The sequence below is a fragment of the Rhipicephalus microplus genome, chromosome 5 (genome assembly GCF_043290135.1).
Source record: "Rhipicephalus microplus isolate Deutch F79 chromosome 5, USDA_Rmic, whole genome shotgun sequence".
NCBI lineage: Eukaryota > Metazoa > Arthropoda > Arachnida > Ixodida > Ixodidae > Rhipicephalus > Rhipicephalus microplus.
In genome coordinates this window covers 55,774,255-55,789,867 of record NC_134704.1, presented here as the reverse complement: position 1 = coordinate 55,789,867, position 15,613 = coordinate 55,774,255, and the positions used below count along the sequence as shown (strand labels likewise).

The window sequence follows — 15,613 nt, the reverse complement described above, 5'->3', positions numbered from 1 at the left end:
CAGAGCCGGCGTCCCATCGTGCCTCGTGGTTCGAGACTGCCACGTCTACCTGGTTCATAGGGGACTGGTGCATGCTACCCAAAATTTATTTTTTCTTGGGGAGGAGGGAGCAATTAACCTCTATGCGTGTATGCATGTAAGTATTTGTGTTTTAATGTAATTTAGACATGCAAAACTGTGGAGGACGGTTCGATCAACACCAATGCTTGGCTGGGTGTTGCTTTCGCATGACTAAAACACTTGACTCCCGAGTAAAGTTGCAAGTAAGACTGGTACAGCCAGTAATCTTTGTTGCACAGGCCCATCTCCACAAACAGGCATTGGTGGTTTTGTACATAGCCATTGCCATGTCGTTTTATGTAGGTACTCTAAACAATGGATAGAAGTTCGGAAGGGGGAGTGGAGAGGATCAGTGGCCTAAATAATGGAGGAGTCTGAGGGGCCCTGACTCTCCTTGTTCGCAGGCTGGGGGGCACATTCCTTTCAAGTGTCCCCCCTTGAAATTTTGCCGTCAAACAACATATATATCCTAATGGCTTGACAGTATAAGTATAGAGGCTTAAACTTTGTTAATGCCTGGATTTTCTTTCTTTTTTTTTTTTTGTCACATCGGCTCTACAAAAGACACAGCAGAGCAATGCAATCACACGAGCTGGGAACCCATGTCCGTTTTTCAATTTTATTTCAAAGTATGATTATATTTTGAGACAGTAAGCGAAACATCAAAACCTACAGCATTTATAAAACAAAATGGCTGCCATGGCAAGATGTGTGTGCCCCTTGTGTTTTTTCGGGATATATGCCAATGGGGAGCACACCTGCCTGGTGTTCCAACCCCCCGCTACATCCATGACAATGGCATACAGAGTACCAGTATACCACGTCATCTTTCAAAGTGCACACACACTTATTCTGGATTCAGACCCACCAATCAGGATCCACTTCATTTTTTCACCTCCTCTACTCATTATCATGTTGCTCCTGTCACTATCAAAGCTAACAAACTCATCAGCACAGTGCTATCCATCTATTTTGTTAACATTCCAGCAAAGTTATTGCTAACTTTTATTCACAGTTTGTAGAGCTACCAGAAGAGATGCAGTCAAAACTTGATATTTTGTGATACCTTTTATTTTTCTTTCGTTTCTTAACCTCGATAGTTGGGCGTAGATCTTCACAAGTATAATATGGCAAACTATTTGGGAATCACAACACAGAATACTGTATGACACAAGCAGACAAGTATATCTTTGACCAACAGAGAAATAATCTCGAGCCATTCAAGTTATAAAGAGAATATATACGTATATTATTAGTCACATCACAGCACAAGCTGGGTTTTTATGCTAACTCCTTGAATGTGAAAACAAGCACAAGCACTTGAATAATTTCTATCCTAGCAGTACTTAGTGAGAATGAGACCACAATGAAATGGTGACTCAACACATAATGTTTTAAGTCTGTAGTGACACGGTAAATCATTAAAGCTGCCCACAGCGGTGATCTAGTGGTTATGGTGTTCAAGTGCTGATGCAAAGGTTGCACGATAAATTCCGGCCACGGAGGCAGCATTTCGATGGATGCAAAATGCAACGGCCTTGTGTGCTTCGTTAAAGAACTCCAAGTGGTTCAAATTTCCAAAGTTCTCTATTACAGGATCTCTCGTTATCATGCTGCAGTCTCACAACTTCAGAACTTAAACACCAAAAATTATTATTAAGATGTTAGAGCTGTGACATTATTATGATCTGTTGGAATAATACATCAATTAGTTACACAAATATACCTTTAGATATCGTAAAATTATGTTTGCAGTAGTTATTCTCACCTTTCTAATAAACAAGGTGAGGCGAAATTTTCAGAACTTAGGATACCATCTGCATTAGACCTTTTGCACTTAAACTGTGCTGAAGTTCAGTCCTCTGACACCATCAATTACTTCATAACTACGCTACAGCAGTCTACTTCATGCCCTTGATAATCTTTTTAATTGATCAGCAAATCAGCCAGGAGCAAATGTCCATGCAAAGTGAGCCAGAATTTATCCAAAAGCTAAAAACACTGGACATAATAAACTTTCATACAATTTACAATCTACTACAGCAGCCAACTCGTGCTTATATTTGAACGGCATTTTGACGACAGTTACTTTATCACAAGTGGCAATAAATAGTCTGCACAAGCGGGCTAAAACATAGTTTAAATTAAACTACAAGACAAGAATAATGTATCACAGCCTGCATTAAAGGTACAATACATGGACTGGCACTTTGGTACAGTAACAAGATATCTTATTCAAATTTTCTTTTCGGCATTTCCCAACGTTGATAATAAAAAGGTGAACAGCATGCGTTCAGAATGTGCTGTAAAACTAAAGTATATACAAACCAGTCCAGTTATATCGCAATGGTCCCATCCAGCGAAATTTTTCGCTGGCTTTGATGTTATCTCCGAAGAAGCCATAAGACAGGAATCCCGATGAGTACCGCACCAGGCGGTCACCGCTGTGAATGCTCGCAACGTCGACACCTATTTCAGCACCTGTAATACAAAAATCAACTGCTGGGACATGTGAAAAATATGCGCTACTTGCAGCAGCAGTTCTTGACATTATTAAAGTGGTGCTATGGATGATAAAATATTAAGCGAAGTTGTAGTAATATGCAGTAGTGCTACAAAATGTCTCATAATTAGTATACCTGGCTTTAACTTTAAAGAAGTACTGACATGAAAGTTACAGTATTTTTTCTTCGTCATATGTAGACTTGTGCGAATGGTGAACATTACGTTTGAAGCTAATAGTGATTTTGGTAGAATTCAAATAGTATATATGCCATATTATAAAACAAAATTGTCATACTTGTCATGACCCAACTAATCTTTACAATCTCTGGACTGTAAAGTACGGCTACGAATGATCTATGAGCATGTTTTAGCATTGCCAAAGCTGCATATATATGCTGCACGACGGCAAATACGCAAACCCAATAAATGTATAACTCGTATTATCGAAGACCTCATACGTCATAATGAAAACAGCGAAGATTTTCGTTTCTCACCAACTTAGCACTCACCAACTTTACGACTCGATCTTTATCAAGTGGCAAGACGCATTACAAGTTGTGTATCGGGTTTAAAAAAGCAAAATAAGTATGCAAACACGTTGTAGGCATCAGATGCAGAACGAGGTAACTGCGCAAAATATTGTCTATATAATTAAGTTATCGGGATTGAAATCGCAGAAACTTTCAGTGGGTTTTGAGCAGTGTTGTATGCAGAAATTTCTTGGTGGGGGGGGGGGGGGCACCTCACTGATCTAAAGTGGGGGCCGGGCAGGCGAACGGTCATTTTGCGCTATGTATGCATGGCTAAAAACATTTTCTGTGTGAGCGAAGGGGTGCATGGGTTGGGAGCGCCACCCCCCTGGCTACACTCCTATTTATGAGGAACGACGTAGGGGAGAACTTCACTTTAATTTTCACTGGCATTTGTTGACCTCAGCCCAACACCCGGCAAAATGTGTTTTCTTGTTCTTTGGGTTTCTTTTTTTTTCCATATCTGATCAGAATTTTGTGCATTGAGAGAGAATCCCATTTGTGAGATTGCACACAGCAGCTCGAATTCATGCTGCCTCCAAAGCAGTACCACGTTTAAAACTGCAGTGCACATGTCGTGACCGAAATTGAGTATGCTCACACTTTTGCCATGCAAATATTTCTTAAAGTGCCAGTCACCGTGAACATGCAGAACGTTCGCTTTCGAACAGGATAAGATTTTTCTATGGCTGCCATCTACGATGAGCAAGCTACAACTTTAGAAAACAGCGATTCGCAGAAATTCCTGTCAACGAAATGTCGAAACATGCAGCGCTGCTGTGCAGAAGGATGTTGTCAGATGAACTTCTTGCCAGCCAGCACTTGGGCCGAGGAAGGGAATGGTGGGCGGGGCGCTCGCAGTGACGTCACTATGTTTGCAAACGGGGAGCGGTCTATTGGAGACGCGTTTCTTTTTGTACGACACAGCTGTAGTGAAAACGTTCAGATAATGAAGGGTACGAAAGGATAAGAGACGTTGGTTGTATTGTTCAAAGTATATTGCAATAATTGTGGTATAAATCTGAAGAAAGTACTAAAGTGAAAAAATGACAACTTGTCACCAGCAAGGACCGAACCTGTGACCTTTGAATAGAAAACCTAACATTGCATTGTTTGTATATTTAATTTTGCACTGTACGTGAAGCTCATCCTGCTTAAGCCAAATGTTAGCTTGCAGTAGTTCACATAAATAGATAAACAACATAGAAGACACCGTGCGTCACACGTCACAGCAGTGCAGACTTATGCAACCTCCCTGAAGTAATGTTCATATGAGCCCGCCCCATCCAGCGAAAGAAGGGGTGTGCTTTTACTGTGCAAACGAGCCCAATTGATTGATATGTGGGGTTTAACGTCCCAAAACCACTATATGATTATGAGAGACGCCGTAGTGGAGGGCTCCGGAAATTTAGACCACCTGGGGATCTTTAACGTGCACCCAAATCTGAGCACACGGGCCTACAATATTTCCGCCTCCATCGGAAATGCAGCCGCCGCAGCCGGGATTCGAACCCGCGCCCTGAAACGAGCCCAATTCACCCATAGCAGTGAAACACTACCGTAACAGAATAATTTAATTTGGACTGATAAATTATGCTCTATATACTCTGGTACAAGTAATTTCACCAATATAGCCGATTAGCAGAGGAGAAATTGAACTTCAAAAGTTTTGCTTTTAAACATCTAGCCGAAGTCTTTGATGATAATGTCACATATTTCAAACTGTCTTTTTTTTTGGCTACATTGTTTTAACAAAGTTTAAAATTTCCTAAAACTTCATGGATTAAATAGCTGGCTCTCTTAGAAGACTATATACTTCAGATTTAATAATTAAAAACTTCATAGGCCCTAGTGAATAATTCAAAATCCATGACCTGGAGGCGATTTCTGTGAGAGCTTAAAAGTTACGTCAACCCCACACTTTCTTTTCATAGGTTTTTTTGCTTACTAAGCGTCTTGTCGCAGCCAGTGTAGTGTTTCTGATATATGTAGCAAAAGAGTGATTTCTTAATATGAAAAAAAAAAAACAGTTTTTCTTTTCTGTGTTTTTTTGAGCGAGTATAACATCTATGTTCACCCATTGCTATGAGGAGTGCTGATGTCACGGGGCTGTTTTCTCCTGTTGTGGTGCAAACCAGAGCATCCGTGGAGCCAGCAGGAATCACACCGATCTTGATCGTCCCCGGCTGAAGCCGGGAATTCGGGTCGTTTGCATCAATACCGGCATCGCGCTGCGCCCTCAGCAGCACGCCATTGACGATCTCGTTGACCATGCCGTCACCGCCAACACACACGACGCTGCATAAAGGCGCATTGACAGAACTTTAGACATCACTGCATGAGTAACGCAACAGGCCTTACCCACAGCTGAACTATTCAGAAGGGGTAATACAGAGCTACTTGCTCATACAATATAGTGACATTGAAGCGATATATTATATTCAGTCAACTAGTAAGAAAAGCAAAGACAGCTTGTATGAATGCATTGTAAAATAGTGTGAAATACGGTTTAAAGTTAGCACCTGTATCACCTGTATATATTTTGTGTATATGTTTCTATGTTATCAGTAAACTTGTCAATAAACAATTAAATGAATAAGTTCATTTTTGTTTATTTACATTTACTGTAGGTTGATGGGTTGACAGCTAGCCAAGAAAACAAGAAGCATTATATGTGGCTGCATAGAAACAGACACATAACATTTATGTTAAGAATAAACAAGTGACATAGTAGGGTGACTTAATGTTGAATTCCCATCCAGTCAAACGGAGGTTTAATAAATTCAGGTGCACCAAACATTCTTGAAGCAAGAATGAACCAAGTAAAACTGGCAGGTTCAAGATAGTGTAAGTTCGTGGCAACACAAACACAATGTATTTCTAAATTAACTGTACTGTATAGAGCTGTTCATTTTATGAATCTCCTTCTCTTATATCTACTTCTATTTTACAGAGCCTATCGCCATAAAGTTAGAAGGTACAGAGCATTAAGGTCAGTTCAGAGTTATCAAATATGCAATCCTAGAACAATTCTCCGACATACTCTAGACAACTAGCCACTTGTTCACTGCCATACAGGTTTGTGTTTTTTCTCACAGAGAAGGCGCAAGAGCTAACAAGCCTCATTAATCTATGACAAATATAATTATCATTAGGCACACTGACTCTGCATCAATGTTAAAGCACTCATGTGCACAGGACACTGAGCTGGTTCATTCCAACTAGGCGCTGCGTGACTCATGAAATTAATTTGGGCACAAGTAGACGACACTTAGGTCTCAAATGCACAAGTATAACATTCAGGCAACCATGATTCTGCTCACTACCTTCATTCTAGTGAGGCTTCGGGCAGACTGAATTTGTTGTACATGCTTCTTTCTTCGACAATGTGTTTGAGAAAGCAGAACACTCGAAAGGGCAGTTTGAGCATTCTGAAACTCAGGATAAGAAATAGGAGCACAAATATGGTATGCATTTGTGAAAATGGCTCTACTTCCTTAAAGGGGCCCTACAACAGTAGAGGCTCCTGACAACACGCGAGCCAAATACTATAGCGCAGCACGCGACCTGGAATTCACTACCTAAAAATTGCTTTCTCTTCTATCGACAAATGATGGAAGACGCTCGAAAATCACTCCCAGAAAGCCCATCTATCAGCCATTGGCCGATTTGAACATGGCACGCTCGTTCGTTACAGAGATCGCTGCGGGAGGCCGCGACTTGTCTATGCGTGCACTCGATCACACTTAAAAAGCCACGCATTCGAAGAAAAAATAAAAAGTGCTCAAGGTCACGAGCCGTGCGTGACGTATTCTCTTTGCCCCTGCCATCCCTTTCTGCTTAGCTTCCAGCGCTTCCGTCGGGACACGCGAATAGAGAATGCAATTGCAGCATGTGACAAATCTTTGTAACTTTACTCGCACTAGCTGGAGGGATTCTTAAAATTTTTGCTGCATTGCATTTGTAAGGCAATAAGCTCTTCCATGAATTTGTTTCATGGCTACTTGAAAAAGTGTTTCAGGGCCCCTTCAAGTGTTTGAACATATGCAATATGGTGAAGTAATAACATACCCATCAAAGAGAGATAGGTCCATTTCAAGAAGGCATTCCTTGGCATGACCCGCATACCTTGTCGCTGCACAAAGGTAAGAAGAATGACAACAGTCGCATTAAGCTTGTAAAGCAAAAGACACATCAGGCTGCAGATATTTATTGCATCTGAAGAGGCAACCGTGACGAAACATTTCTTAGAAATAACGCACTGTTGCTATACGTCCATATTGCAATCTCTATGTGACTTCTTTTGCCAGATGAGCACTGCTATGTGGTGGCTCTGTTCACAGAAAGGTGTGCAAACCTACTTGCTTGCTGCGTCTGAAATTTCACGAATTTCATTGCTAACCATACACAATGTTTCATACATAACTGTCAACACTGTCAGGGCTACAGTGAGACTGCTTGTAGTAGCTGCATTTGTGGCAAGAAATAGAGCAGTGCTTTTGCAATCAAATATGTTAAATTGCTTTTTTAATCTGAGTGATAAGTGAGAATAGTGAGAATATTTGAATAGCGGACTATACCGGTGAGATTTAGGTTTGATGAAGAAACATTCTGTTCACTCTAAAAGAGACAGGGCATGCAGACACAGACACACAAAAGAAGTCAAGGCACCACAAAGGCGTCTGCGGTGTCCTGACGTCCTTCTTGTGTACGTGTCTACACGCCCTGTCTCTTTTAGAATGAGCTGTTTCTTGTTCGCACCAATTCACTCAATAAAGCGCTACTCTTTGTTCACACTCTCTTGCAATGTATTTCAATGATCATAAGCAGCTGTCATAACAACATTTGGTTGAGGAGAAACCAAAGATTCGCTTGATAAATATGTTTACGATTGGGTGTACGTGTCTGAGCGTCTTAAATTAGTGAAATCTGTTCCTGCTATCTGGCAATGTGCCCAGCTTGCTCATTCACTGATGCTCTCTATTAGCAAGTGTAGAGATGTGCCTCATTGTATATATATATATCTCCATCAACAGTCGCGTGGCTTAAATTGAAGTGACTGGCACAAATGCTTTGACAGGGATAAAGAACAAAGGATGCGGACAAGCGCACTTGTTTATCGTGGGTTTTTCATCCCTGTCCAAGAAATCGTGCCAGTCAATGCAACTTCAGCCATGTACACCCTAGCCCGACAGGAAACATTACTAAGCTAGTAATCACACTTCCTGTTTCAATGCTCTTAATATAGCTATGCTCTAACATTCCATGAACCACGCAGAATGTTCTCTATGTTCAAAATCCACTAGAAAAGCTGTTCAATGAAAGCTCATACTATTGTATTCCATCATTCCAATGAAAATGTAGAGTGGAGTGTTTCGAACACTTAGTTCTAAAACTGGAAATTCTGAACAACCGAATGACTCGTCAAATAGAGGCAGCATGCAAAGGCCTGCACGTAATCTACAGAATGGCTGTTGCTATATTTCAAGCCCAGCTGCAGTAGGTTCTTATTTATGCATCATGTTTTAATGTGCTAGAAGAACGATACCTACTGATTAATTCCACAGAGATGCCAGCCATTTGGAATATGGGTGCCACCTTGCGTTGGTAGATGATGGGTGCTCGTTTTCGACCTCCAAAAGGGTTAACAAACACAAGCAGCTTTCGTGGCCTGTCTACTCCTGTCAAAACAGAAAACAAAGATATTTCCATAAAGTTCAGCTTGTAGATTAGTATATAACCAGTGCTTTGGTTAACAGGCAAACTAACAGAGGCAGCCAGTGTAAGTATGTCAAACTTATGCAGCATTATTTCAAGGCCCTCAGTATGATTTCGAAACAAAAATCATGTGATGATACATTGATTCCTACATTTTCTAGCAATTAATCCTATTTAAACTGTAAGTAAACTACTACTTATCCTCAAGCCAATCTTTTTTTTTTTTTTTTGCTGAAATGTTCACAAATCTATGAATACAGGGCCATTTCATTTTTGGTTACATTCATTTACAGTTAGGAAACGCAGTTTTGAAGCGGCTAGCGAAAAGTGGCACATTGAACAGCTCATCAAGCATGGCAGCACATTAAGTGATCATATAAAACAGTACACCACAAAACGAACTTAAGTGAAGACGCATCTATTATTCAAGAGGTTCACATCATCTAAACCTCAATTTACCTTGCTCTTTCTTACCCACTAGTCAACACAAGAGAAAAAACAAGTTATATACACAAAAGCATACAAAGAATCCAAAAGTTCTTTTGTTCCCTGAAAACACAATAAAGTTTTTCTTTACAAATACACAACTTACTATACATGCATCAGAAGACCGTAAAATCAGTGATGTGACAGCAGGTCGGCGCCAGATGAAGGTAGAAAAGTTTGCGTGCAAACTGCTTTCTTGCAACTGCTCACTTGCAAGAGGCCCTACAATGGAACTATAATGAGGAATTAAGTAATGTGCCAAAGTATGTTAAGATACAAATGATGCAAGTACAATGTCGGACACATTTTTTCCCGCTAGTATTTTGTATCTGCATATCAGATACTTCACATCTTGGTATCTCTTATCATGTCTCAATGCAAGCGCAAGGTATCTTTGCCCAGCCCTGCTTTTAACCAGTAAGGTGCGAGAAGCATGCCATAGTTGCTTTGCAAGTGACTATAACTTGGGTTGCCAAACATTTATGTTGATTTTAACAGCTTTGTTTCGTGTCAAAGCATATTACAGTAATCAAAGAGATACTTTTGCTTGTCAAACGTAGGCCTATATTATGGTACACCTGTGTGGTCTGGGACCCGCAAACTAAAACTCTGTATTACATGCTAGAATATACTGTCCAGCCAAATTTGTCTGTTGTAATTATTACTTTCCTTTCAGTACTACACTTAAGGTAGGTTGGGTTGGGAATTATTCAGCAAAGGCAGGAAACAACACTAGATTAGAAATGCTATTCAACTTTTTTTTCTGGTATATGTTTAAAAAAGGCACTCCCTCTTTTCATGTCTCATAGGAGTGACCACTTTTTAAAAAATATGGAAAATTACTAGTAGAACAAAGGTCTTTCAGCACTCGTTCATCCCACACATGACAATCAGTTACCACAGCAAATTGTGGATTACCGCACCGAAGGCTCATTAAAAATATTACTGCTAGATGTATAACAATATGAATGTCTTTTTCCAGTTCTGTTGTGTTAAGCTCATTTTTGTCAGTTGTCTGTTGATATGTAAACCTGTCCCTGCAATAACATATTCAAACACTGCAGGTATTCAAGATTAATAAAATGAAATAAATAAATATGATCATGTATACAGCACTTTCGTAAACAGAGGTATGTATTTGAACTTCACCTTGTATCAGTCACTCGATCTACTTTTCTGGGTGAGAGGTGAAAATATTTCGAGAGAAAATTTCTTGCCATAAGCTGAAAATTAAGCTAGTGTAGTTAATATGTCATCGTGTGCTTTGTGACCCCACCTCCCTCTCTCCACCAGTGAGCGTTTACCGCATTTCACAAGCAGGAAAGTGGGCACACAAACCCCCGTATTCGATTGATTTGTGGGGTTTAATGTCCCAAAACCACGATATGATTATGAGAGACGCCGTAGTGGAGGACTACGGAAATTTTGACCACCTGGGGTTCTTTAACGTGCACCCAAATCTGAGCACACGGGCCTACAACATTTCCGCCTCAAAACCCCCGTATTCACAAATGCTCCTCGACTCGACTTTCTCCCTTTACTTGACAGAGCTGCGCACTGCGCCGCTGCTCGGATGAAAATGACACTGCACTACTCAAGAACAGCAGCAAATTGTCACTGATATGCAGTGACTTTTCCTGTCTATAGATGGCGCTCTCTTCGACTTTCTCAACGAATCCTTAACCTTACTATTTAAGGGAAAAAAATAAATCTAGTTTTTGGTTCATTAAGTATTATTGCGTCTTGGTGGCGCCAGCCACCGCCCGATCTAAAGGGTACAGCCATATCCATCCATCCATCAAGTGAAGGTGGAGCGTTGAGTGAAGGGACGTTCTAGAATACGGGGGTAAGCATAGGTGCACTGTACTTGTACCTCTAAGCCTGTCCTGCACCGCGTCGGCCCACCGGTGTGCCAGCGCATGATCGCTGCCCCTGCCCGAGACGCCCCGCAGCACCAGGGTCTGCAGGCACCACGAGTGGCTGCGCACGGGGTTGGCCACGTGAAGCCTCAGCGCGGGGTCGCCGAGGGACACGCGGCCTCCGCCCTCGTAGCCCGCCGTCGCCGTCGCCGTGCCGCCCCCATCGGCCGCCGACGTCACGAGGCAGGCGGCACTGGCGCTCACTGGCGGCGCTGCTCGTCCATTGCTGGTGGCGCGCGTGTGGCTGCATCCGCCGCTGCAGCAGGGCCAGGCCTCGGCGGCCACGACCCTCGACAGAGGAATGAATAGGTCGTCTTCGGATTCTGCGAAAAAAGCGTATATAGGGGCGGTTTAGGTTTTAATAAGATCACATAATTAGAATACCATACATAAAAACGGTCCCGGTTTGTTCTCTTCATGTATGAGATTAACAACTGCTGCATGCATATTTGGGAAAGGACAATTAAAAACTGCAGGCTGCGGTTCCTAGGCCAGGCAGAAATTGAAATTTCTGAAGAATCTCGGGTAGCGTATAAACGTTTGTGGTCGGTTGTACTCACATATTCATAGCACTATTCGTTATCGAATTCAAGCAAGTCGGTGCGCCAAACAAGCGAAAAGTTGCAGAGCACGGCGCACTGACCACTTTCCATATATAGCAATTCATTTTATTAATTCGTGTATAATAAAATAAATAACTACGTCTATGACGTCATAAAAGGATATTACGTATAATAAAGCTGGATGACCACCTGCGAGTGATTCAAGAATACAACACACTCTGTAGGATTGTTATAATCAGGCCGCCAGCGGGCCAGATAGGGCCAGATGAGGGGAGGTGAACCCCACACATTTAAGCCCCCTCCCCCCGCCTCTTGTTGCACAACTCCTTCAACCAGTGCACCTCAAGCATGCCCAGCGGAAATGGAGAATCTCGCGTTCAGCACCCTACGTAACATCCTGCCGCTGCCACCACTTCGCCTCAGCGCAATTCACATCTCGCTCCCACTTCAAGAGAAACAGCAGCTGAGCTTTGAAGGAAATTTTGGGCTTGCGGTGTGGCGCGACTGTAGCAGGAGTATTTTGAGCAGACACTCCTACGACAGTAGCTGCACCCTTTGGAGCGTACGTACGTTCCATAACCAAAAAGCATCATTCAACAGCATTCTTGATGGGGAAGGGCAAGCGCCGAGTTTTCAAAGAAGGCAACACAAGCAAATGACAAGTGACTAATATTGTTGTGGGACCAATAAGACCTAACGGTGCAAACTGCTTTTATGCAAGGGCATTTTATTGATGGTTAAGTGACGTATTCTATTATAAAGCATCAAGACTCCCTCAAGGGTACGAGCGGTCTTTATATATTTTTTTTTTCAGTTAGTCAAACGAAGAATCTTCTGGGGCAACAAGACTCCTGAAGAAGGTTACAAAAATTTTATAGAGTGCATAAACCGTTTTATAGTGCTTCAGATTACGAATACTGGTCCTGCGGCACAAACACTCCCAAAAGGGGGCAAACTTTGTGATCGTATGAGGCGAGTTGTTGCAGTTACAATGTTCATAAAAAGAAATGCGTGAATATCGAAGCCGGGATTCGTCACGACAGACGACTTGCGCAAGAGTAAAAAATGTGAACAGAGCGAGACCTGGCTTCGAATACGCCTTGGCAGAAGACATGCAATGCGATGACGCGAAGGAAACAACTCAGAACCCAAACGTCTTCGCGATGTAAGAAAAGAAGCATCGCCGGCCGTCCTATAACGTCGAATCGGGTCCTGGCGGGCGGAGCAGACCGTCTCAAGGTCCCGCACCGCCCGCGCCTTCGGTCTTTCTCTTTCTCGACATTGCTTGGTATAGGAAGCTTGCTCAACGAGCTTACAAGAAGAAAGAAAGAAAGAAAGAAAGAAAGAAAGAAAGAAAGAAAGAAAGAAGGAAAGAAAGAAAGAAAGAAACATCACTGTTGCAAGCAAGCGCGGTCCCGCATGACAGCACATCGGAACCCGGTCGCCAAAGAGAAAGGCAAACACACTTGGCCCCAGCCATGGCTTCTCGGGCTGCTAAAGTACCAACGCACACCGCACCGGGCGAAGCGAGGCGATCGACGCAGGGACAACCGCGTTTTTCTCGATGATACCGCACGACGGCGCTGAGGTCGAGGAGTCCGCGTATAGCCCGCGTTACAAGGACGGGATTCCTTTGTATGCGCGCGCATGCAGAGGGCAAACACAGACGCTGCCTTTCGATCGGTGAAGATAAGCATACCGCAATTACTCGCGCAATACCCTCGCCTCCTTGTAAGAATATACTAGGTGGACGAGTTAATACATGACGATTGCCAAGAAGGCGAAAAATAAACGCGGGACCAGAAGAAAGGATGCGCGCTTGTCCTGTGGCTTTCTTCGTCTTGTCCCACGTTTTAACGCGCTATATTTTAATGATTACCTTCTTACGCATGCACGCAATGTGAAAAGTTTCGCGGCGGCAACGCTTGCAGCAAAGCACAACGCGTACTGACGTACCAACTTATCTAAGTAGATTTGCTACAACAATCAACTCATTCGTTCATTCATTCATTCATTCATTCATTCATTGTTCCCTTCATTTATTCTGGTGGTTTTGAAGCACCACGTACGCGTGCCACAAAAAGGCCAAACGAAACAGTGAAAAGGACAAGTCCACTCAATGGTAAAGCGGTCTCTGCTTGTAGTTAGGCGTTTCAAAAGTAGAGCGGTGCAATAAATAAAACGGTATTCGACTTACATTATCTCAAGAAAAAAAAACTGAGCAAGACCACTGTAAGGTAAAGCGATGCCGAGACGTAGCTAATTTACGCGTGGGTGGATAAGTACAACCTCAAATAATCATGATGTATTTTTAGGAAAACAGACAACGAAGCCAAGGAAGGAAAAGGGGAGGTTATGTGTAACATTTTAACTGTAATGAAGAAATAATGATATGAATATGAGGCAGTTCACATTCATATTGGTAGCATTTATAAACGGTTCACCATTTGTACATCATATAATAACAAAAACACAGATAAAAGATCGCAAATAACGTCCTCTATAACTTCCTCGGCTTCGTTGTCTGTTGGTTCTTCATCAAGGTTGTCCCTAACAAAACAAAAACAAAAAAACTAGCCCTTAAATTCCCCTTCTTTCGTTCATTAATGCATTTTACGTGCTTCACAGAAGCCACTGGGCCTTTTTTGTTGTTGTTGTTGTTGTTTTTCGCGTTTTCAATTACCTGAGTAAGGCATATAAGGAAGAATCTCGGCATCTGTGGTAGCAAAGAGCACGACTTCCGTTCACACATTGCGGCGTCGAAAAGAAAAGTGAATGCAGAGCAGTTGCCAAGAGGCGCGCTTTCTGGCTTTACAAGCGAAGCGCTTCGGCCACCGGGTCAAGGCGTCGGATAAACAACGACATCGCCGATTCCTCCGGTCGACACAACAGTGCTATTTATATACATATACGCGAAAAGCGAAGTGTGCCGTCCTCTCGTATAAGGCAGCTAAAATAAAAAAAAAACGCAGCTACCAAAAGAAAAAGATTCAAAGAAAAGTATAGCTCTTTTCTTGGAGTGAAGGACAACGGCTCTATGGCTGGCGTTCCAACTTCGAACAAACGATCGATCCATGCACGAGTGGAAGAAGGATTGCGACTTTGGAGCCCTGCCATGCGAAGCAGTGCTCCAGATAGAGCGAACGAAACGCCGACTAGATGCGAGCCGAATAATATAGATTGATCACTTCCGTTTGCATGCGCGACGTCGGAGAAAACCTTGGTGCGACGCCTCACTGCGCGGGACAACGATATATGGTTCTGGCGCCGAAACCGAAGCGAATCGGCCTCAGCTGAAGCCTGAAAGTGAGCTCTCTAAAAACTAGTCCCGACTGAAAAAATACCAACTTGAAGGTCACGCTGAGCACCCGCATCCTTCGTATCCGGCTCCCTTGGCTGAAACCTCAGGCGAATAATCAGTCGAGTAACCATTCATTAACAACTTATTTCACGCACAATTTATTTCAATGTGCGTTATTTTATTTCTTCCCGTATGTCTTGTTATTAATAAACTCATTTCAATCAATCAATGTCTTGTTATCTTTAATAAACGCCGTTACAGTATTGTCTCTAACAACCATGTGCCCAATTTCATGGCGCCTTCAGTAGAATGAATATGCATTCATTCCGCGAGCGAATGATTTTGGTATCTTCTTGCTAGTACACGACATATATATATATATATATATATATATATATATATATATATATATATATATATATATATATATATATATATATATATATATATATATATATATATATATATATATATACATACACACGGCTCATCCCTGCATGATAGAAATCGACAAAACGAGAAAGTAAAACT

The 15,613-nt window shown here is 42.2% G+C and overlaps 1 protein-coding gene across 1 annotated transcript in view; it reads right to left on the bottom strand.

Annotated features, from left to right (window-relative positions):
• Positions 1–15,613, bottom strand: part of Cerk (Ceramide kinase) — an 81,467-nt gene that overhangs the window by 11,779 nt on the left and 54,075 nt on the right. The window contains exons 2-6 of the mRNA XM_037425458.2: positions 11,173–11,541; positions 8,648–8,776; positions 7,167–7,230; positions 5,173–5,393; positions 2,389–2,541 (exon numbers count right to left, since the gene is read on the bottom strand). Coding sequence (XP_037281355.2) covers positions 2,389–2,541; positions 5,173–5,393; positions 7,167–7,230; positions 8,648–8,776; positions 11,173–11,541 — 936 coding nt within the window. The remainder of the gene's footprint in view (positions 1–2,388; positions 2,542–5,172; positions 5,394–7,166; positions 7,231–8,647; positions 8,777–11,172; positions 11,542–15,613) is intronic.